General features: G+C 39.6%; 2 protein-coding genes across 8 annotated transcripts in view; one reads left to right on the forward strand and one right to left on the reverse strand.

The window, feature by feature from the left end:
- PITPNB (phosphatidylinositol transfer protein beta) overlaps positions 1–16530 on the reverse strand; it is a 61354-nt gene extending 44824 nt beyond the window's left edge. Inside the window, exons 1-3 of the mRNA XM_081252177.1 lie at positions 16428–16530; positions 11753–11783; positions 8831–8976 (exon numbers count right to left, since the gene is read on the reverse strand). Coding sequence (XP_081108303.1) covers positions 8831–8976; positions 11753–11783; positions 16428–16447 — 197 coding nt within the window. The 5' untranslated portion in view covers positions 16448–16530. The remainder of the gene's footprint in view (positions 1–8830; positions 8977–11752; positions 11784–16427) is intronic.
- Positions 16531–16654: 124 nt separating this feature from the next.
- LOC308626761 (uncharacterized protein) overlaps positions 16655–23019 on the forward strand; it is a 452693-nt gene continuing 446328 nt past the window's right edge. For 3 of the 7 annotated variants that reach the window (XR_014017295.1, XM_081252179.1, XM_081252178.1), the window contains exon 1: positions 16655–16775. The gene's annotated coding sequence lies outside the window, so the exon portion shown is untranslated. The remainder of the gene's footprint in view (positions 16776–23019) is intronic. The other 4 variants (XR_014017296.1, XR_014017297.1, XR_014017298.1 and 1 more) reach the window with 2 other exon arrangements.

Below are 23019 nucleotides of genomic sequence, written 5' to 3' on the forward strand. Positions count from 1 at the left end.
ATTTCCTAAACTAAGAGAAAGAACAAACTAAAGATACATGAGACCCAGAGAGGACTGCTAGCCCCATAGTAAGATTGAGCAGTTGACCGAAGATCTTCTTATGTTGAATTTTGGAGACTAAGCAAGGTAGATGGAATGAACCCCACACCAGCCAGAGAGCTGCACAGCTACCATAGTGTGCGCAGTCCTTTCCTTGCCTCTGCAGTACCAAGAATGGTACAGTTTAGGAATTCCCTACAGTTTAACTCACCTGATTTAATATGCATTTAAAAAAATGCCGTAACTATTAAATGCCTTGTTTACAGACAGATGAAATAAATGTATTCCAACCAAAAGAAAAAACAAACAAAGACAGGATACATGAAAATAATATCACATTAAAAGTCAAGGAATCTCTAAGCAGTCCAAATTATTTCTTCCATTGCTAAAAAACTGGAACCAAAACTCCTTTAAATGTAGGAGAGGTCTAATCAGGGTATAACATAATACATATGGGGAATGTTTTATAATACTAGCTACAAGATTACCTGTCATCTGAGAGAATGACAAACAGATTATATCAGTGGTTCACTTGGTCAACTAAGAAAAAGGCAGGAGAAAAATAGCTGTGTACCTGCTCAGAAACATACTCTGAACTATTGTATTTATTCCTATAGTGCCCAATGTTCTAAAAACCTTAATATTCATCAAGTTTTAAAATTTGCTGATACAAACAAGAAAACTGGCAGTCAGTTACTGAAGGCCAGCATGAGCCAAATCTGTAAGGAAGTTTTAGTATTTCATCGTCTTGCTTCCAAATGCCTATTGTCTTATTTCCAGCATGTTTTTTCTACCATGTGAATTCCAATTCGTTTTATGTTTTGACTTAGTTAAAAACGACCAAACCTTTGAGCTAGTTTTGTTTCAAATTTACTGTTCTTTTACGTTTAACATGAGAACATTAACATACATCTCTCCTCAATGAATCTGACTAAATTTAGAGAAAATGTATGAATGGAGAAAATAAAACTGAATTTCACTTCTACTTTAAAGGAGAGGAATTTTCATTAATGGCAACTTTAATATATTCCTAACAAGGCAGGTCAAGTGTGCCATTCGTACACAACTGAAAGCATATACCTTGTTTTCTACCTCAGTATCACTTAGGAGGTCACTTTAGTTAACATGCAGGAAACTCTGTTTTAGAAGCTTAGAGTCTCAGAAAAGGGACAAATATTAACTAAATTAACAAAATAAAGCTAGACCTTCAAAAACAAACAAATTAAAAAGGACATTCCTCCTCTTATTCCCCCAAACTAGTCACAAAATGTTGTCTTCTCATGATAAACCAACATTCATGACAGTGCTTACCTCAAGGTAAACACATCTCGATTTCAGAGTTTAAGAGTTAGCCATAGTATAATGTCCAGATGCACAAAGGTACTTTGCCAATACACAGCCCTTCCCCTACCCCATCTCTGAATACAAAATAAGAATACTTAACTTCAGGGTAAAATTCAACTGAAGTGTTTTATCAGTTGTGTTATCAGTATTAAGATCTAACCTCAATATACCAATGGTTGTGAACCTATCTGTTGTGCAGTAAGACAACTTCGTCAGTTGCAGAAGAAAACAAAGGGCTTATATGATTTAAAAGATACATAATAAATGACCATTGTGTTCACTGAACTTTGATGTAGGAGCTTTTTTAAAAAAATCTTGCTCCTGAGATAAATAATACCTTGGCAAATCATTTCAAACTGCACTTTTTCCAGTGAAATGTTTACATCTTCTTGTAGACAAAATGAACAAAACCGTTCAAAGTTCCATTTTTCCATCCTTCTCCATCCTACTGTGGATAAACATCAAAATGTAGAAAAACATAGGGAAGAATTTGAAGACTACATTAATTTGCCATAAATAAAGTAATCTTTCATTTTATAACCAACTAAAATACACCTTAAAGACACTGGAGACCTCATTCATTCATCCACTCAAGTATTTACTGCCTGTCCATTTTGCCAGGGACCATGTACATAATGGTATACAAACAGGGACAATTCTTACCCAGAGCTCACCTTCCAGGGAGGGAAACAGAAAACAGGCCAGCAAACAACAAATGACAATGAAAATTACCTTTCCTGAAGGCTATGAGTTTTAAGGAACATGGCAGTGGGCAAGTGAGTACCTGCGGCAAGGGTGCTCAGAAAGGCCTCCCTGAGGAAGTGACACTACAGTGGCGACTGGAGGGTGCAGAGGGCCAGCTACATGAAGAGACAGCGAACACCAGAGCAGGCAGAGGGACCAGCATGACCAAAGGTCCTAAGATAGCAAAAGATCTGGTCTGCTGGGGCCACTCGGGAGGCCTCCAGCATGGCGAGACTGTCGTGAACAAAGAACAGAGGGATACAAGACAAGGATGATGAGGTGGGCAGGGTGCAGACAGATCACACGGGGCTCCTCTCACAGGCCTAAGAGTTTGGATTTTATTCTTTGTATGATGGGAGGCTACTGAAGGCTCTAAGGAGAGGAATGACACAACGTGATTTAAGTTTTAATATCATTCTGGCTTTGTGTGGAAAATTAAACGGAGTGGGCAAGAATGGACAGCAGCAAACGTTAACTAAAAATGGATTAAAGAGCTAAATGAAAGAGCTGAACGTATAAAATTCTTAGAAAAAAACATAAATTGAATGTCAAAATTAGAAGCTTTTTAAGCCTCAAAGGATATAAGAAAATGAAGACAACTCACAAATGGGGGAAAAATACTGCAAATCATGTATCTGATAGGAGACTAGTATCCGGAATATATGAAGAACTCTTACAATAAAAAGCCAACCCAGGGCTTCCCTGGTGGTGCAGTGGTTGAGAGTCCGCCTGCCGATGCAGGGGACACGGGTTCGTGCCCCGGTCCGGGAAGATCCCACATGCCGCGGAGCGGCTGGGCCCGTGAAGCGTGGCCGCTGAGCCTGCGCGTCCGGAGCCTGTGCTCCGCAAGGGGAGAGGCCACAGCAGTGAGAGGCCCGCGTACCACAAAAAAAAAAAAAAAAAAAAAAAGCCAACCCAATTTAAAAATGGGTAAAAGATTTGAACAGTTATTTCTCCAAGGATCTACAAATGATCAATAAGCATATGAGAAGATGCTCAACATCTTTAATCATCAGGGAAATGCAAATCGAAACTACAATGAGATACTACCTCACGCCCATTAGTACGGCTGCCATTAAAAAAAAAAAAAATTCCAAAAATAACAAGTGTTGGCAGTGATGTGGAGAAAATGGAGCCTTCGTACACTGTTGTTGGGAATGTAAGATGGTAAAATCACTTTGGAAAACAGTCTGGCACTTCTTCAAAAAATGAGGAGTTACTGTATGCAATTCCAATTGTAGGTATTTGTACATGTGTATGTACATACCCAAGAGAAATGAAAACATATGTTCACAGAGAAACTTGTACACAAATATTTATAGCAGCATTATTTATAACAGTCAAAAGAATGAACAGCAAGAGATGAATGCAGGGAGGCAACCGGAGAAGTCTGAGAGACATGGAGCTTGCATTAACGCAGTGGTGCTAGAGATGGAAGAAAGGAAGAGATATAAGGGGGAAAAAATTAAAAACGGACTTAAAATTCCCCAATTTGTGGGAAAGGAATAAAATCGCCAGACACAAATTGAATAACTTCTGGAAGGTATAACAAGACTCTAAAATTCAAGAGAATTATAAAAAACAAAAGGAGAAAGAAGTATTTTTCACAGAACAAAAGGAAAGTAGGAATGAGAAATGAAATATACCATAAAGAAGAAACTACATTGGAAAATGTCTGACATTCTTCTGAAATAGGGTCACTCCTGATGTAGAAAACTTTGAACTATGCAAATCTTAAGACTCAGGCCTATATACAGAGAAAAAAATTACATGTTGACAGCTAATTCTCGACTAAAGAACGAATTACTCATTTGGCTGATATTTATTAATTTCTTACATACTATACTTACTCAGTGATGCTCATATCTCTGGGAAACATCATATGTAATCAACCTTTGCATTCTCAGATGATTTAAACTTCTCATTTTTAAACACGAACATAACTTAAGTTCCTGGCAAATGACTCTTGTTGCTTACAAAAATGAGCTCTTAACTTGAACCACATGAAACTTTTAAACAATGATTTTCAATAAAACCTCTGCTTCAACCTTTGAGGAACGAGGCCATTTTGGAGCTGGTAAAGCTTTATGAATTCTCCATCATCCAGGACTGACTGAAGAGGGCTAGATTATAATGCTTATGGGGAATAAAAAACAGTAATGCTGATTTTCCCCAAGAAGGAAGAGAAAACAATAGCAAAAGAATTGGTCAGTGTGTCTGCATGAGGTCTCAGGACAGCTGCAAGTTTTTCTCTGAAATACCATCTTAAAAGCTGCACCACATTTCCTTGACCAGCTTCAAAATTCTTCGACCAATAACTTGTCTCCCCTCCCCACCATCCACTATTAAGTGTATATTAAACAACCTTAGGAAACGTCCTCAAGCTTTTTTGGCAAATGGGGTGCACAACAAGACAAATATGTATGCATACAGAAATACCGGATTAGGTGTGAAATGGAGAAGTGACAAAAAGTGATGGTGTTTAGGGAAGAAGGATCAATATGCATGAAAGTAGTCAAGGAATGCACGGGACGGATCTGAGCTGTGCTCAGGAAACCAAGCAGGTTATGAGCAACCGGACAGAGGCGGAACAGGACACTTCTCGAGGACGATAAAGAGACGGGCTTGCTTAGAGCCACGGGTTTTTACTTTGGGACAGAGTTGTAACAATTGGAGATACATGGGTAATCTTGAGTAAGTACCTTGTTAAGTTCAACTTTATTTTGGATAAAGACTGGCGACTTTAAAGACTTAGGAGAAAATGGGATGTGGTGAAATCCATGGTCTTTGGAAGAAATTTCTCTGTAAACTCTTTTGGAGTTCACTTTAGGAAATGGAAAATTTCCTCCCACAGGGCTCAGCAGTAAGGAGAGCAATAAAGAGGAGCCACAATGCCTCCTGGGTTCCTGGGCTATCTCTGCTACCAAACAGCAGTGACATATCAGCCAGCTACTAAAATCTTAGCTACTGGACCTAGTTCCCTCACTAGCAAAGGTTGACATGGGGAATGAATGAGCTCCCACCTAGAGCACTTACAGTGACCAGTACACAGGAAGTACTAGATCCTCTGCTTAGAATCACAATGGGTGAACACTCACTATAAGTTATCAAAGGAAATGGAAAGAATATCATCCCATAAGAGGACTATTACCTGAGACTCAGGGAAACCAGACATTTGAAATGTCCCTTGCGATGATCACTAAATTTTGTATTTATTTTATTTTTATGTAGGAAAAATATACTATTCCTCAACCTCTACTGTAAGGCTGGTAGCCCTGAGAACTCCTTCTTTAACGAAGCATGTTATGGATGTATTAAATTTTGAATTTTTTAATACTTCACCAAGATTGTTTCTCAATCTTCTGGCTGAGATTAAGTGTGTATATCTTACCATGAAGTGTTTTTTTCTGAAATGGGAAAGCGTACTGACCAGGGAATTCAGAGACCTCGATAACACTGGGTAAAGCAGACCTCAGAATTCAAGTGTCCCAAATGTAAAGTAAGGTGCTGGCAGCCTCAGCCAACCAACTTACCCAGCAAGGTTTGCCAAGTTTGCAAGCCTATCTATCGATGCTATACAGTGACAGTGCACAGAGCACTATAGGTTTCCCAATGGAATAAATCCTGGAAAAGGGAACATATATTTCTGGATACAAATTTAACTTCCTCAGGGAGAGAGCTCTAAAACTCTCTGGGGATTGTGGGTATGTCTTCAGCATGATGAACGGATGCCCTTGCAGGACACTGAAGTCTGATGGGGCTGTACTGCCAGCCCTGGGCCATGCCTGTGGTCTTTCCTCCACAGGAAGGCCTGAGCACTTGCTGCTAAACGATTCTTTACCTTTCCATAACAGTTATCCTGGGGCTACTGTGCCTTCAGTATGACACTGATGACTTTGAGCGTGGACATCTGATTGCCCTTGCTCCATGACCTCCCCCACGGGACCACAGTGACAGTGGGTCCCTGTTTTGTCTTTATTAACGGACAGCTTTTTTACTGTTTTTCATTACCACCAGAGTGGCTATTATCTGCCACACTGTCTGAGATCCATTACTGCCAACTTCTTTCCTTCTCCCCTTTCCTGTCTCATGCCTCTCCATGCTTCCATCCAGAACTGCCATCTCGGTGTGACAAGGCCAGCCTTCTATGAGCATCAAATAGTCCTCACCATCCAATCAGACCCCATCTCACCCTTCTCATGGGACACCTGTGCTCATCAGCGCAGGCCCTTGAGACTGTGACTTGTGACCAAAAGAGCATGGGATTAGAAATCAGAGAATCCAAGCTCAGTCTCCATCCCACCACTTACTAGCTGTGTGACTTCGAGTAAATATGAAACTTAGTGTCTTTTTATGTATAATGTGTATACTGCCCATGTCTCAGGACTGCAATGAGGATTAAAGGAGTGCATGAAACGGTGAAACCAAAGGGTACTGTGGAATGATTCCAGCTCCTTCTAGGAATGAAGAAGCAGCTCCAGAAGCCAGATTGTGCTGGGAGGCTGGCCTCCAAAGCCAAGGTTTTCCTTTATTTAACTGCCTAAAAGGAATTCCGAACCTTATCCCAATAATCCCTCCAGAATAATAATATCTCTTGCACTAACCATATTTATACAGCCCTCTTGAACTTAACAGATCCATTATGTATGGCTGGAGTGTCACCTAAATCAGATATTTCAAAATTAACATTTATCATTCTTTACTTTCTCATTAAACAAAAATACAGAAGAGTAAAATAAATTTAAATCACCCATAACTCCACCACCAAGGGAAAAACATTCTTAACATTTTAATGAATCTCTTTCTAGGCGTTTTTCTGATTAATTTTTAAAATTATATACAACATATTATTTATGTACAAATTTAGCAACTGGTCTTTTCCATGTAATAATATATCAAACATTTTCTCAATATTCCAACTCTTAGTTTACAAATGAAGGATATTTCGAATCTATTTCAAGTTTATATGGACATCGTAGACCAACAGAAAATTTTATATATCAAACTTTTTGGTTTATTTTAAATGCTCCAGAGAGTTGAATGTTTATAATAAAGGGAGTTTTTATATATTGGTAAAATTCAATTAATGAGTAAATGTAAAATGCTAGAAAAGTAAGCTGAGTAAACATAAGTAAATTCAATACTATAAATATTATATAGGTTATACCATCTAGAATGCTAAAATTCTCTCAAATGGCACATTTTTAGATATGCTTAAGGTGCCAACAAATTAACAGAAACCATGAATAACACAGTCTTTATGGACAATTGATTAATCAAAGTTACTGCCTTCATTCAAACCTGCATCAGAAACAAAGAAATGCTGTGTTCTAAGTGAAAATAAAAGTAAAATTTAAGGTTCTACAAAGTGATGACCCACTTTATATTCATGTGTCATTATAAATGAAGCAATAGCCTCAAACTGAGAAAATATGAAAAATACTAATCATCACAGCTTATCTGCAACTTTAAAAACCTCTATAAAACCCTGGCATTAATCAACATGAAGAGAAGAAAGCCAAGAGCAGAGCAGATTCCCTCTTCCTTTGATAAACTGGGGACACTACTGACAAAAAAAGACTCTTAAAAACCATTACTGATCTTTCGCCCTTGGATAAATATTGGTATGCATTTTCTATTTTAAAATATTTATGCCAAAGACAGAGATTAGACTGCCAAACTTAGGAGAATGTGCGAAAGAACCTCTGCAAACAAAAGAGATAAAAACAATGAACAAAGGATTTGAAGGGTCAAGTCACACAGGAAATTCAAAAGTCCAAATTAATATGAAAAGACATTCAAGTTCACTAATAAAGAAATGCAAATTTAAACAAGGGGCTATTTTTTGTGTATCAAGTTGGCAAAAATTAAAAAGATAGAAAAATATGGTAAAACAAATGTTCTCAAATTCTTGGAAGGCAATCTGGCAATAATATCAAAATTTTAAAAGAGCATGGACTTCCAGCAATCCTACTATAATGAATTTCTCCTAGAGAAATAGTAACCTAAGGCATAAAGACTTACAGAAATACTACCTGTAACAGACAAAAAGGAAAATACCTAAAACACCTAAATCAACTTACCATTTAGAGAATGGTTAAGTAAACTAAGCTTATGTCCACACCAAGAAATTTTACTCAGCTTTAAAAAGAATGGAAAGGGCATTAAATAATAACAACATGAAAGGATGCTTGTGATATATCACTGCATGAAAATTAATGCAAAGTGCATAACCATATGTATGGTATGATCCCATTTGCTGTGGGAAACAATAAATGATACAAGTGACATATCTCTATGTTTTTTAAAAACTTATTTGAATATGTATAGAAAATGATCTGTAAGGATAAACTCTAGGCTGTTTCTAGTTTCTCTCTGGAGTTATGGGTATGTGATGATGTGAGATGGGGACTAAGTTTTTAATTTAAAATCTTCTGTTTGAATTTTTTAATAAGCAGACAGATCACTTTTTAATTTAAAAATAACTAATAAAGGGGGAGAAACACTCTCAAAAAATTAAAATGCAACATATTAGCACGATGAAAAAAAAATTTTGGGGGGGTGCTCACAATAAAATTTTTTAAAGCACCTCAGCACATCTACTAGTGAGTTAGGTAGTTACATACTGAATAAGTAGGCTGGGTAGTCAAAGCGTGATTGTTTAATATGATGACTAAGCACCAAATGTGAACACCCTGCTTACCTCTTCAGGTGATAAATTTTGTGTGTATACTGTCCCTTTTCTCCATCCTTTTCATAAGGTTCATTCTTTAAGACTTCAATTCCTTCTCCACCACCAGTCTCATTCTTACTGGCTTCTGCAACAGAGTAAAGCTGCCCAACCTGATACTGAAATATCAAAGAGTACAGAATTTCAATAAGTCAGCATAAATGCAGAAACTTCCTGTGCTAAAATCTTATTGTAGATATAGAAAAGCACATCCAAACAATTTAGCACATATGTTCTATATGAAAACATGACTCAAATCAGAAATCAATATGTTTAGAGAGACAAACACCAGATGATCATACAGCTTCAAGAAACTATAATATTTCACAAGATTTCCATTATTTAAGAAAACTGTTGGTTACAAATATTCTGGTGCTTTAACATATACTATCCACTTATCAAGACATCTTGACACTTGTTTCAGTTTTTTGAATAATAAATACACATTTTATTTTCCAAAGCATTTTCATATCTATTATACCTCATTTAGTTTCACAAACTTCTAAAGAAGGTATGGAAGGAACATAATTGTTACTTCGCCAAATAAGGAAGCTGAGCAATCAGAATACCGTTCTCAATAATGAGGAGGGATATAGAGTGTAACAATAAAAGCCTACAAGTACAAAGAACCATTACAGTCTAAATTTTAGTAGACCTCTGGGGTGTTCTTTTCCATGCTTATGTACATGACATGGCTGATTTGGCCCTTGCCCACCTAAACACAAACAGTACTGGGTATCCAGGGTCAGAACAGTTAATTGTGAAGTTCTCCAGTAAACAGAAACTGTTTTTTAAGTATTTATAAATATGCAAGTATTACCATAAAAGGCAAGAAATTGCTGATAGTGGTTTCTATTTCATTTTAAAGTGAATGAGAATTCTCAGTGGACTTCACCAATACCTGTGGGTGGGCAGTATTGTTCTATGCCAATCTGGAGTTTCTAACGGTTCCAACAAATGATAAAAAGCAAAGTTCTTGTGTTCTAATTTGTTCTAGTGACTCAATCATGGCATTATCTCCAGTCTCTACAAATTTGGCTAAATTTCTTCTTTCCAATGAAGACAGCCTGAAGAAAGGTTTTTTTCTTTTTTAAGCATATTTTCAAAGAAAAGCTACCTCTCAAAAGTAATAATTCAAAACTAACATTTTATTTGAGGAATAAAAAGAGAGGGGTGGTTGTAAGCTCAGTAAATATTCATATCTAAAAAGCCCATGGGAATATGATACTATCTTGCAGGTTAATTTACACACACACACACACACACACACACACTCAATTTGGAAAGGTTTCTTAAACACATCAAAAAAGTTTTTTGTAGAGATTTTAGACTGCAGAAAGGGCTATCTTTTTTCTTTTGGTTTTCATGATACCACACCAGGGTTAGTCCAGTAATGCTACAATCCTTACGTCCTTCAAAATATACTTCTCAACACTGTGATATTTTGAAAACATGATTAAAATGTCTCTAAGCCAGAGGGTAAATTTGATCTTGGTCAGGAATGGAGTAACAAAAACGTACACAGAAAGAACAACAGTATCCCAAAATATGTTATTAATGGACTGATATTTTGCCACATGCTACTAGGCTTTCATTCTCATTTTTAAGAATAACTTAAAGACAAGAGGCATGTTTATTAACTCCAAATATAACAAAAAGCTGAGATTATTCTGGGTGACAATACCAAGACTCAGAAACTAGCTGAAACCAAAAGAAAAATTTAACAGAAACAAATGTCAATTTCCACATTCAAGTTCAAACAATTGTACAAGTAAAGAATAGGGGTGCCTGGCTTGTCTCGAGTGTTCTAATTCACTTTAATACAGAAACCTCAGGCACTACTGAGGTACATGCGGCTATGTTCAAGTCTACATGAAACAGTGACAGACAGCTAGCTACTCCTTTTCAGTTCCTGCATTTCATTTTTTTTCTGTCTGCCTTCTGTCAGCTGTCACGTCTTAGGTTATCAGTTTGTTTTGTCCCACTTCCAGTTCACTGCTTCTAATCGAGTGTCAGCTCTAGGAAAACCAGATAACCTAGGAGTGCAAGCTGTGCGCAAGTTACAGGAGGACCCAAAGGCCTTTATGGGTTTTCCTACATGTATCTTGATTTCTCAGAAGCCGTCTCTGCTTTTATCCTCATTCCTGGCTATACTACAGAGAGCTACAACTGCAGGACATGGAAGTTCTGAATAGGTGATACATTTCTGTACCGTGCAGATCAAGGGAGACAATGATCTCTCACGGTTCTGTGGTCAGACTGTGTTGGAACACTTTTTCAGTTGGGAGCAACAACTACAGCACGTGCAGTGAGTGGTGAGACGAGCTTGTGAGAAAGTCTGGAGATCACATTATATTAGGCCAAATGAACGTGCTGGGAATGTTTAACCTTGTGACCTCACGCAGAGAAGATGGAACAAAAAGGCCAGGAGGAGGAGAGAGAATTGTCAAAAAATACCCTGAAAGGTCACCATGTGCAAGACAGAACAGGCTTACTTCTCTTTGCTCAAGTGGAAGGAACTGTAAACAACAGGCAAACTTTATAGGAAAGCAGATTTTGGTTTAAAGTAATGACAAATGTTTAAAATATGCAACAGTAAAGTAGGCTGCTTCTCCAAGCAGCAAGTGACTTAACCCTAAAGTGCCTAAGTTGAGGCTGGAACCTTCTTTCTCTGGGATACTGTAGATAGGATTCCTGCACCAGACAGGAAGTTAATCTACATTCTGAGACCCTTCCAAAACAAGGCAGTGTTAACAGAAATTCATTTACAATTAATTATCTCTAACACATCATAATTCACTCTGTCACATAAACTGCAAAGTAAAGGTAAATGAATACAATGAGAATATGTCTTTAGATTAGCATATCAAAATAAACTATGTAAGCAAGACTTACCTCCTGAACCGAACATGGCAAAACCACACGGCTAAAAAGACAAAAGAATAACAAATATGTTAAACATGAAATAGTTGGCTTTAAAACACAGATCTCCACGATTAAAGAGCTTTCGTTTTAAATCCAATGATAGCTTAGTACAAGATGTATTTTATGGAAGAGGGTCTTTGCAATGACTACAGCTCTAAATAAGAGTTTTTAAATGGGGGAAATAAAACTACCCATTCCTGGCTGTCAACAATCACTTGCATTTAGCATCCTCATTATAACAGGATCCCAAAAACGCAGTTGTAGAGATTCTTGTGAGGAGTAAAGGAACAAGAGAAAACTCATCACTGAACATTGCAGGGTACAGGATATATTATTTGTAGACTGCCTGGTCAGGTTGCCCTTGTGAAACTTTTAGTATGGTTTCATTCTCCATCTATATATTATGCATTTTGTTTTTATGATACTTTCTCCCAGAATACATGTCTTGAATCTCACGAATGAATGCCTCCAAAAATTGTTCCCCACTACCCAATTATTTCTCAATTTTATTGAGAAAAACAAGTAAAAGGTCCTTTAGACTTAGTAAGAAAAAACTTTACCATGGAAAATACATTGAACTTTATAAATATGACCCCTTTTCAATATAATGTTTCTGTGTTTGATCTTGTCCAAGAGTTTGTTACTGTACATACAAAAGGACCAGTATAGAGGCATAATGCTCCTAAAGATGAATTCGAAAAAAGAATTCTATGATGAATTATTTTATATATCAGGATATTGCATTTTATCTCCAGATTTTTATAGGGAAGTACCCTCACACTTATTTCCACAATAAGCTCTGAAAACCAAGGCCATCACTGAATATCAAATGTCTCATGATAATAGTTGATGTCCAAGATAGCAACTTTTTCTTTTTTGGCCTCGTCATTCTCAGACTTTTCCCTCCTAACCATCGAGCTACCATAGCAGTGCCATTTAAAATCTTATTTTAACTCTTTCTACTATGAGGCGAGAAAAAAAAATATGGCATTTACCTCAATTTTCATTTTACAGAGAATTCCCAGTAGTTTTCCTCATTCCAACTTCTCTTCAGCTCACTTTTCACCTGTTTCTCTCTCCTTAGTCTCCTCAAACAACGATGCTTGAAAGCCCACATCACCTTAATCTCCAACACGTGTAAAAACATGTCTCCTGTTACTCCCTCCTCCTTGACTACTGGGGGTTACTCATCACTCTGTCTTTCTGATAATGGTCATCTAAAGACAACAAACGTTCTCAAAGTCACAATGGTTACTAATTTTTATTCTCATCAAGAATAAACTTGTTATACAAAATCCTTCCATACCTAATCATTTTAGCTGTCTCCTCAGGGTACACAGTAACTTGCTCACTGCCTCAGTAACAGAAAATGAACTATGGCGGAGGCAGGGGGAAAGACTATGATACAGGCTGGGAGCATATTTTGGGAGATACAGACAAAGATACAGTTTGGGAGCATATTTTCAGGGTCTGGAATACAATGGTAAGAAATCTATTAAATTTATTAGACAACAAGGAATCCTGGAAGGTTGTTCCAAAAGGTAAGTGACATAACTACAGCTAACCTGAAGACGTCATCTGTAGGTGGTTAAAAACACTGAGAAGCAGGAAGGTGAGGAAAAGCCATCTTTTGAGGCAGGGCAAGGATGTACAAAGGTCCAAATGAGGATGCTGGGATGCAGAGGAAATGGAAGGAAAGAACAGAAAGGAAACAGTTAAAGACTTCCCTAAAGTTCCACAAAACCAAAGAATCACTGCTGAGTAATTTTAACAACTACTCACTAGTAGAAGATCCCTATTTTTATATACTAACACTTTCAGGGAAACTTACTTCACAAAATGAAAATGACTGATAAGGACATTGTGAATGAATGATGAGTCAAGTAACTTCTTCAAGATTTGCTTAAGAAAAAGTAAAAGAGAAAAGAAACAGGCTTTGATTTTGTAGTATTATTCTAAAAGCAGTATTCAACTTTTAGAGCAATTTGAAATTTTTCAAACTTCTCTGAAAATCCTTCTAAAATAATTTTCCAGATCGAACTACAAATAGTTCTTTAAAACCAGGACTTTTACACTAATGGCAATTTCACCTATTACTTAAGCAACAACCTGAAGGGAACTCCCCAACCTGAGAAAGTTATTTCTAACCTTTTAATTCATGTCAAAAATAGATGGCATTTTTTAAGACAACAAACATTTGCCAAAGTATATTACAGTTTACCAACATCTTCACATAGGAATGACCTATTCATTGCTCCGGACCAAAAACAATTTTAGAAAGTTGACGTGTGAGTAGGAAGAACCATTTCTTTTGTTAAACAACACTGAGTTCTTACAGTGTGCTAGACTAGATGTGTGCTGTGGAATACTTAAATAAAATAAGCAACAGCCTCTGACCTCAAAAAGTCTAGGAGGAAAATGGGAATTCCCTAGCGGCCCAGTGGTTAGGACTCCATGCTTTTACTGCCAAGGGCCCAGGTTCAATCCCTGGTTGGGGAACTAAGATCCCACAAGCCACGACTCAGCCAAAAAAAAAAAAACTCTAGGAGGAAAAAAAAAGTCTAGGGGAGACATACATGAGGAGTGAACATTAAGAAATGTAATTGTATAACTCCTCCAGAAAAAGTATTACACCTTGAACACATTTCAACACTTGTTACCTCGGTACATTAAAATTTTTATAAAGAAAGTAATGATTCACAAAAAGCACAGCATGCAAATTCCCAATGAGAATTTCTTTCCATGATTTAGCCTGATACTACTCACATAACTGTCGAAGGGATCTACTGAACACTTAATTCACATTTTAGGAGGGAGGAAATAACTAAGAAAAATGACTAGATCTATGACCTAAAATCAGTTCTGCAACGCACTTGCTATGTGACGGGCCAAGTCAATTTCCTTCTGTCTTATTTCCTCCAGAAGTCTTAATACCTGCCACTTACCAGTTACAAAAACTTCAGAGTAATAAATGAGATAACACGTGCATGATACATTGTACAAACGACTTGGAAGAAAAATTTTATAAATCCAAAGTTCAATACTATAAATAAGCTTTAACTGAAAATGTGTCTTTTCTCAGGATCCCTGTCACTGAATAAAGTTATAATTTTTCATTAATTTATTTAACAAATATTTATTGAACACTTACTATGTGCTGGAGACTATTCTAAGAGCTGAGGATGTGAGAGTGAGCAAAACAGACAGATTCGTGGAGTTTACATACAGTGAGAGAACACATCTAGTAAAATAGAAAAAATAATCATTGTGTTGCATGTTTAGTGGTGATAACTGCTATGGAGAACAATAAAGCAGGGAAGGCAAACACCAAATGGGGGGGGGTGCAATTAGATCTTCAGAGAGGGATTCCCAAAGGTGATATTTAAGCAAAGACCTGAAAGGAGGTGAGTTAGTGAGATGAGGGAAGAGCTCTTCATGCAGAGGGAACAGCAAGCAGAAAGGCCCTGAACTGAACTTTTCCTGGAGTAGTGGAGGAACAGTAAGAAAACTTGTGAGCTTGGAAGGGGCAAGGGAAGGGCAGTAACTGAAATCACAGCACAAAATAGTGTTAAGACCTCCTAGGCTATAGTAAAGGCATTGGCTTTTATTCTCAGTGAGATAAGGAGTCTGAAGGATTTTAAGCAGAGAAGCGACAGGAGTGACTTTTTAAAAGAAGTTTGAGAACTAACACTAAAAATAAGCTGTCCGGAGTTAGCTAAATTAAGCCAAGAATTTTAAGAGTTTAAAATCAAAAGAGCATTTGAAAAACCCAAGAACGGGCCACACTCGAAATCCGTAGTTGCCCAAGGGATGCTGACAACACGAACCAGCTGTGACAGCTGAACACAGATTTCCTGTGATATTCACAATCCCTGCTGGTAGGAAATGCCGTAACTTTTCAACAAAACCACTTCGCCGGTCTGATGCACCTGGAAACCCTTTTATCTGACCAACCACATGTTAACGCCTCATCTAAACCCCGGGAAGTACACGGAGCCCAGAGTGTCACCCCATCTTAAAGATGTAGAAACTGAGACTCAGAGCAGAAACATGGCTCTCCCGTGAAAGGAGAGCTTCACTGCCCAGTGAAGAGCATGTTTTCCGGACTCCCGACTCCAGCATGAACTTCAGGGCACCTACGTCCCACCTCCAGCCCCGACACCAGGGCTACCTTTACCTGGGAAGCCCACCTCCCGCGGGTTACAGACAGGCTCTACCCCGGACGAAAAATCAGAGACCCGCCGCGTCTCCCCCACCCTTGGGCTTCGGCTGGGTCCCACCCGAGAGCCTGGGGATGGGCCCAGGTTCAGACGGGGGTGAGGGGGTTAGGGAGAGAAGGCGGGTCCCAGCGGAAACTCCCGGCCGCGCCTTCCTGAGCCACGCGCTGCGGCTGAGACCCTGCCGCCTCCGCCCCTGGGGTGGGGAGAGGGCAGCACTGTTACCACGACAACGCCAGGGGAGCCTGGGGGTGCGCCGCGGAGGAGCCTCGAGCGGGCCGGGGGCGCGGGCCGGGGGAGGGGGTGCGCGCAGGGAGCGGCCGGCCCGAGGCTCGTTCCTTCTTAGGAATATTCCGCCACTTCTCAATCAATGAATCTCCCACCACCGCCGTCCCGGAACCTCGCTCACGCCCACCGATCATACTCACAATTCTTTAATCAGCACCATCTTCCCGGAACCCCTTCACAGCTGCCGCCACTACCTCTACCACCGCCGCCGCCGCCGCTACCGCCTCTCACGGCGCCTGCGCGGCCCCGCCCCTGCCTCCCGGGCCGCTGCGGCGCCTGCGCGTCCACACCCTTCCGCCACGACCCGTCACGTCAGCGCGCGAGAGGAGCTGGCCCCGCCCCAGTTCCGCGCCCCACCCTGGGCGCGCGAGGCTTCTACTGCGGCTGTGCGGGCTCAGCGCGCACTAAGCGCGCGCTCGGTCGTCTCGCGTCGGCGTTTCCTCCGTTCAGTCAGGTTCTCGAGGCGGCTGTGCAGCCTACGCTCTCTGGTGAGTTTTCCAGTCGGTTCCCTCGAAGTCGTTTTCTGGTGACCAGAGCTAAACTTTCTCTCACTGCTCTTGAGAAGGAGGCCCGCCTTCTTCACAGACCCCTCACTTCAGAAGTCCGTGTTAAAGACTCGAGACGGGTCGGAGAGGGGTTGGACGGGTGGGCGGCTCGCGCGCCGGTTCCACGAGCCCAGAACCAAGCCGCGTACAGCTGTGGCTGCACGAGTTCCCAATGCCCACACCCTCCTGCCCCCGAATCCAGAATCCCGCTGTGGCTGTGACCCGACCGCAGGGGCGTCCGACCCTCCCGACCAGCCCCCCGGGGGGAAAGGGGGTGCGTGCCCTTAGGTCCCGGAAAGGGGGCCTGTTGTGGGGAGACGCTAGCGGGTCCCGGTGAAGGCCCCACACGACCCGGGCGCCAGCCTGAAAGCCAGGAGGTGGCCTTAGGAGGAGTTGTAGCGCAGGGTCACTCGCTTGCTCTGTGCTAGTCTCAGGTCTAGGCCCTGGGATACACCTGGAAGCAAAATAGACACGGTCCGTGCCCTCACTTGGAAACAAATAAGAGAGAATTTGGCGTAGTGGTAAGTGCTCTTCCATGAATACGATAACACAGGGTAGAGGCGAAGGCAGAGTAATCAAGGGAAGGACTCTCCGGAGGCCACGGTTGAGCCTGTTTTTAGCCCAGCCTGTGAAGATGGGGGAGGCATTCCAATTAGAGGAAAATAGACCGGGAGGCTGAAATACGCTTAGAGTAGTAGTTGAGGAGCAGGTGGAGGCCAGGTGTGGCTAGGACGTCTTAAGTGTGTGGGGCAGGGGGGGAATAAGCTGGGACTAAGCAACTAGGCCATAGTAAAGAGTTTGCGTTGTATGCTGAGAACCATGAGAAGTTGTTGAAAGGTTATTAAAGGAATTTTAAAAATCATTAAAACACTTCTACATAAATTTATATGGAATACACCCAGTGGAGTTAAGGCTGCCTCCAAAAAAAGTAATAGTAGTGAAATATTTGCCTAAAGCTGGAATCTTCTGCTAAGGCAGTCGCTGGGATCCACTGAGTTTCTTTGATGTGTGAAGCACTATGCTAGTTATTGTGATGGTGAAGATTCAAGGAAATACATGCTCTTACTCTCAGGAAGCTTAGAAACTAGGAGTAGCTTCTGTTGATTGGGAATCTGTTGTATGCCTTCTGTCAGTATGCCTACTGACTTTTTTCTAGATAAAAATAAATAAAGGGCTTCTCTGGTGGCGCAGTGGTTGAGAGTCCGCCTGCCGATGCAGGGGACATGGGCTCGTGCCCCGGTCCGGGAAGATCCCACATGCCGCGGAGCGGCTAGGCCCGTGAGCCATGGCCGCTGAGCCTGCGCGTCCGGAGCCTGTGCTCCGCAACGGGAGAGGCCACAACAGTGAGAGGCCCACGTACCGCAAAAAAAAAAAAATAAATAAATAAATAAATAAATAAATAAAAAGTTGAGGCACGTAGACTATATTTAGGACAAGTAATTGTTCTCAGTTATGGGAAAAAGGAGGTTATGGTCAAAACATAGAAGATACTTAAAGGTAACAATAGACAACCTACAGATTTGAATACTATACCAATGAATAGGAGCACTGGAAGATTTTTTTTTAAGGTCCAAGGAGGTAATATTAGTTGCCAAACTTATAAGTAGTCATTTTAGTAGTTTCTCCCCAGATGTTATGCAGGCTGAAGATATAAATAGCTTTAAAAACGTGAATAAAGTTGTGGTTGACGTGCTTAATTAGTCATTAAGAAAAATTAGAACGTTGCAGAACATTTCTGTAACTTCTGAAGTCTTCCCACAAGTGTTCACTAATTCCATTCTCTGCATAGTACAGGTGCTGCTCAAAGTAACTCTCATATGTTTGTAAAGTAAATGAAGAGATAGTGTGCTGGGTGGAGCATAAGTCTGAACTAGGGTACAGCATGGACATTGTCTCCGTTCCCCATGTAAAGATTCATAGTAAAACAGTCAATTGAAAACCGCAAGATACGGACTTCCCTGGTGGCACAGCAGTTAAGAATCCGCCTGCTGATGCAAGGGACAGGGGTTCGAGCACTGGTCCAGGAGGATCCCACATGCCGCAGAGCAACTAAGCCCGAGCACCGCAGCTACTGAGCCTGTGCTCTAGAGCCCACGAACCACAACTACTGAAGCCCACGCCTAGAGCATGTGCTCCACAACAAGAGAAGCCACTGCAATGTGAAGCCCAGGCACCGCAGCAAAGAGTAGCCTCCACTCGCTGCAACTAGAGAAAGCCCACGTGCAGCAACAAAGACCTGGTGCAGAGCAAAATAAATAAATTAATTTAAAAAAAAAGATAAATTAGCTAGTTTAGGTGTATGTATTTGTGGGCAACAAAAGATACTAATTCAGGTTGATAGAAAATATGAAATCTGTATACCTATATACCTGTACATCTGTTTAAGAGATAAAAAAGGCAGAATGAGGGAATATTGAAGAAGACTAGAGAGTAGGAAAGACGAACCATCAACCCAAAATGACAGAGAAGGAAATATAAAGAAAAAGATTATGACACATGAAAAAAAATAAGCTGATGGATTGTGTGGCATTTTCTTGTTTTAAAACTAAAGATGTTGAATCTTATGCATTTTTGCAAATAACGGACATACGATGGGATATAACTTATTAGTAATTGTTTCCGGATGTGGAAAAGATCCACCCTCTTTTTTAAGCCTGGTATCTGTTGTCCCTTGTTCTAACTTTCATCCTTCAGCAAAGGTAACCTTTACACACAAGATGTCTAATTGAATTTAATTCTACAAGCCTCATATAACCACCAGTCTCATTACTTCTCGTATACAGTTTGGAACAGAGCTGGTTACAGTAAGAATGATAGTAGATTTTACTGAGGCAAACCAAAAGATTTCTGAACACAAGCAATGTTTGGAACATTTATGCACTAGTTGATAAAGTACAACTCTGGTCAAAGAAATTTGGATGGTCCTTCAAATACTATAAGTGAATATGGCCTGTTTTTTCCCCCTAAGGAGACGTTCTTAACCTGGATCCAAAGGCCTTTTCGTGGGTGTTCCCAGGGAATTTGTGAACCACTGAAATTATATACATAATTTCATGTCTATGCACATTTTTCTAGGGGAGATGTCTATAGCTTTTATTTGCCTTGCTTACTCTGCAGTTTGCCATCCTGTTTTCTTTATCTTCTCCCCATTCCAGAATTATCTTGATTGAGATACTTTGATGAAAACCAGAAATATTTCCAAGAATGCATTAATATTGTCAAACATTAGGGCATAGGTCATAATATTGTACTGCTGTGGGAGAGACAGGATTGGACCTTGCAGTGGAAAACCCTTGGCCTGAATCCTGGCTCTGCCACTAGCTGGCTCTGTACCTAAAGAGCTACTGATATCTACAACATAGATTTGTTGTGAGGAATAAAAGTATGAAGTGTCTCTTACACATTACCTGATATGTATTAGGTGTTCAGTGAATGGGTATCATTTTAAAACTTACAGCTTTCAGAGAGCAGAACTGTAATTTAAATTAAGATATAATTAAGTTCCTCACCTCTCCATCCGTAGGGGTAACTAATGTATGAATAGGAATGCATATATTGATATATGTACATACATTCATATATGTATTGATACATGGCTGTAATTTACTCTTTCACCTGCAGTGTATAGTGTAGATTTCTGTTCTTCTCTATTGCACCAACATTTGGTATTGTCATAGTTTTTCGTTTTTACCACTTTATTGGTTTAAAAATGCTGTCTCACTCACTTTGTATTTTTCTACAGGGAGAGGATCTTTTCATGTTTACTGGCCATGTTCTTATTCTTTGCTCATTTTCCTGTTGGTTTTGATTTTTCTTTTTGATTTGTAGAAGATATATACTATAGTCACTTTGGACTCGAAATTCTATGTTGATTATGTGCACTTTATATATTTTCTTTCCATATGTGGATTGTTGTGTCACTTTGTTTACAGCAAGATTTCTCAACCTCTGCAGTATTGACATTTTGGGTCAGATAATTCTTGGTTGTGAAGATTGTTGTGTACATTGTAGAATGTTCCGCAGCATCCCTGACCTCTATCCACTAGATGCCAGTAGCAGCACTCCAGTCATGATGATGCAAAATGTCTCCAGACATTGCCCATTGTCCCCTGGGAGCAAAATTGCCCCTGGTTGAAAACCACTGGTTTATCGTGACTCTTGTGCAGAGTTATTTATCTTTAAGAAAACTTTATTCCACTAACATTTTTTTGGTTTATATTATACGGCAGGTCCTAAGTGTTTCATATGACCTAATGCTAACCTTAGCCCATTTACTAATCACAGCACATAGAAAATAGGTACTATTATTATCCCTGTTTTATAAAGAGAAATCTTGCTTATGTCTTCTAATGTAGAGGAGATGTTAATCAACTTTACTGAGCTATAATTTACAGACAATAAAATGTATCCATTTTAAGTGTACAGTTCGAAGTATTTTGTCAAATATATATACTTCTGGTGATCCTTACCAAAAACAAGATATGTGACATTTCCATCATTCTAAAAGGTTTCCTTGGGGACTTCCCTGGTGGTCCAGTGGTAAAGAAACCTCCTTCCAATGCAGGGGACTTGGGTTTGATCCCTGGTCAGGGAAGTAAGATCCCACAGGCCGCGGGGCAACTAAGCCCGCACGCCACAACTACTGAGCTCACGTGCCTCAACTAGAGAGAGAAAACCTGCACACCACAACTAGAGAGAAGCCCATGCACTGCAATGAAGAGCCTGTGGGCCGTAACAAAAGATCCCGTGTGCCAAAACTAAGACCCGACGCAGCCAAAAAGTAAAAAATTAAGATAAAATAAAAGGTTTCCTTGTGCCCCTTTCCATTCGGTTCCCCCACACTCCCAGCCCCAGGCATGCGCATAACTGCTTTCCATGACTATATTAGACTTGCCTTTTCTAGAGTTTCATATCATTGAATGATATACAATTGACCCTTGAACAACGCAAGTTTGATCTGCGTGGGTCCATTTATACACAGATTTCTTTCAATAGTAAATACGGTATGATCCTTGGTTGGTTGAATACACAGATGCAGAAATTCAGATATGCCAACTATGGGACTTGAGCGGCCTCAGATTTTGTTATTCGCAGCCAGTCCTGGAACCAATTCCCTGTGGATACTGAGAAATGACTGTACTATGTCCTTTTTTGTTTCTGGCTTCTTACACTCAGCGTGTTTTTGAGATTAATTAATGTTGTGTGTAGTTCAGTCCTTTTTGTTGCTGAGTGATTCTCCTTTGTATGGATATATCAGCTTTTGTTTATCCGTTTACTTGGTGATAGACTTTTGAGTTCGTCCCAGCATTTGGCCATTATAAGTAAAGCTACTATGAATATTTGTGTGGAAGTCTTTCTGCAGATATGTTTTCATTTCTCTTGGGAAAATTTCTCTTTAATTATGAGGGAAGTAGACATTTAACTCTAGGAGAAACTGCCAAGTAGATTTCCAAAGTGGGTGTGCCATTTTACATTCCCACCAGCAATGTATGAGAGTCCAGTTGCTTCACATCCCCTTCAAAACATTTTAGCCATTCTAGTGGATGTGTTGTAATATCTCACTGCAGTTTAATTTGCATTCTCCTGAAGATTAATGATGTTGAGCACTTTTTCATGTGCTTATTGGTCATTTGTACATCATTTGTGAAGTGTCTGTTGAAATCTTTTGACCATTTTTAAATTGGTTTTCTTTTTATTATTGAGTCATAACAGTTCTTTATATATTCTAGATATAAGTTCTTTCTCAGAGGTATTTGTTGTGAATATTCTCTCTCAGCAGCTTACCTTTTCACTTTCTTGATGGTATATTTCAAATAGCAGAAGTTTTAAATTCTAGGAAGTCTTAAGTTATTTTTTCTTTTATGAATCATGCTTTTTGTGTCCTATCTAAGAAATATCTGCCTACCCCAAAGTCACAAAAATCTTATTTTATAATGTTTTCTTCTAGAAGTTTTAAAGTTTTACCTTTTCTTTTACATTTAGGTCTGCATTCTATTTCAAATAAGTTTCTTTTCCTCTTTTTTTAAATTGCAAAATATACATAATTTATCATCTTAACCATCTTTAATTTCATAATGTTGTGAATCCATCTCCATAGCTCTTTTCACCTTGTAAAACTGAAACTCTCTGCCCATTAAACAATAACTCTCCATTCCCCCTCTCCCAGCCCCTGGCAACCATCATTCTA

The sequence above is a fragment of the Mesoplodon bidens genome (assembly GCF_964165515.1).
Source record: "Mesoplodon bidens genome assembly, chromosome: 13".
Lineage (NCBI taxonomy): Eukaryota > Metazoa > Chordata > Mammalia > Artiodactyla > Ziphiidae > Mesoplodon > Mesoplodon bidens.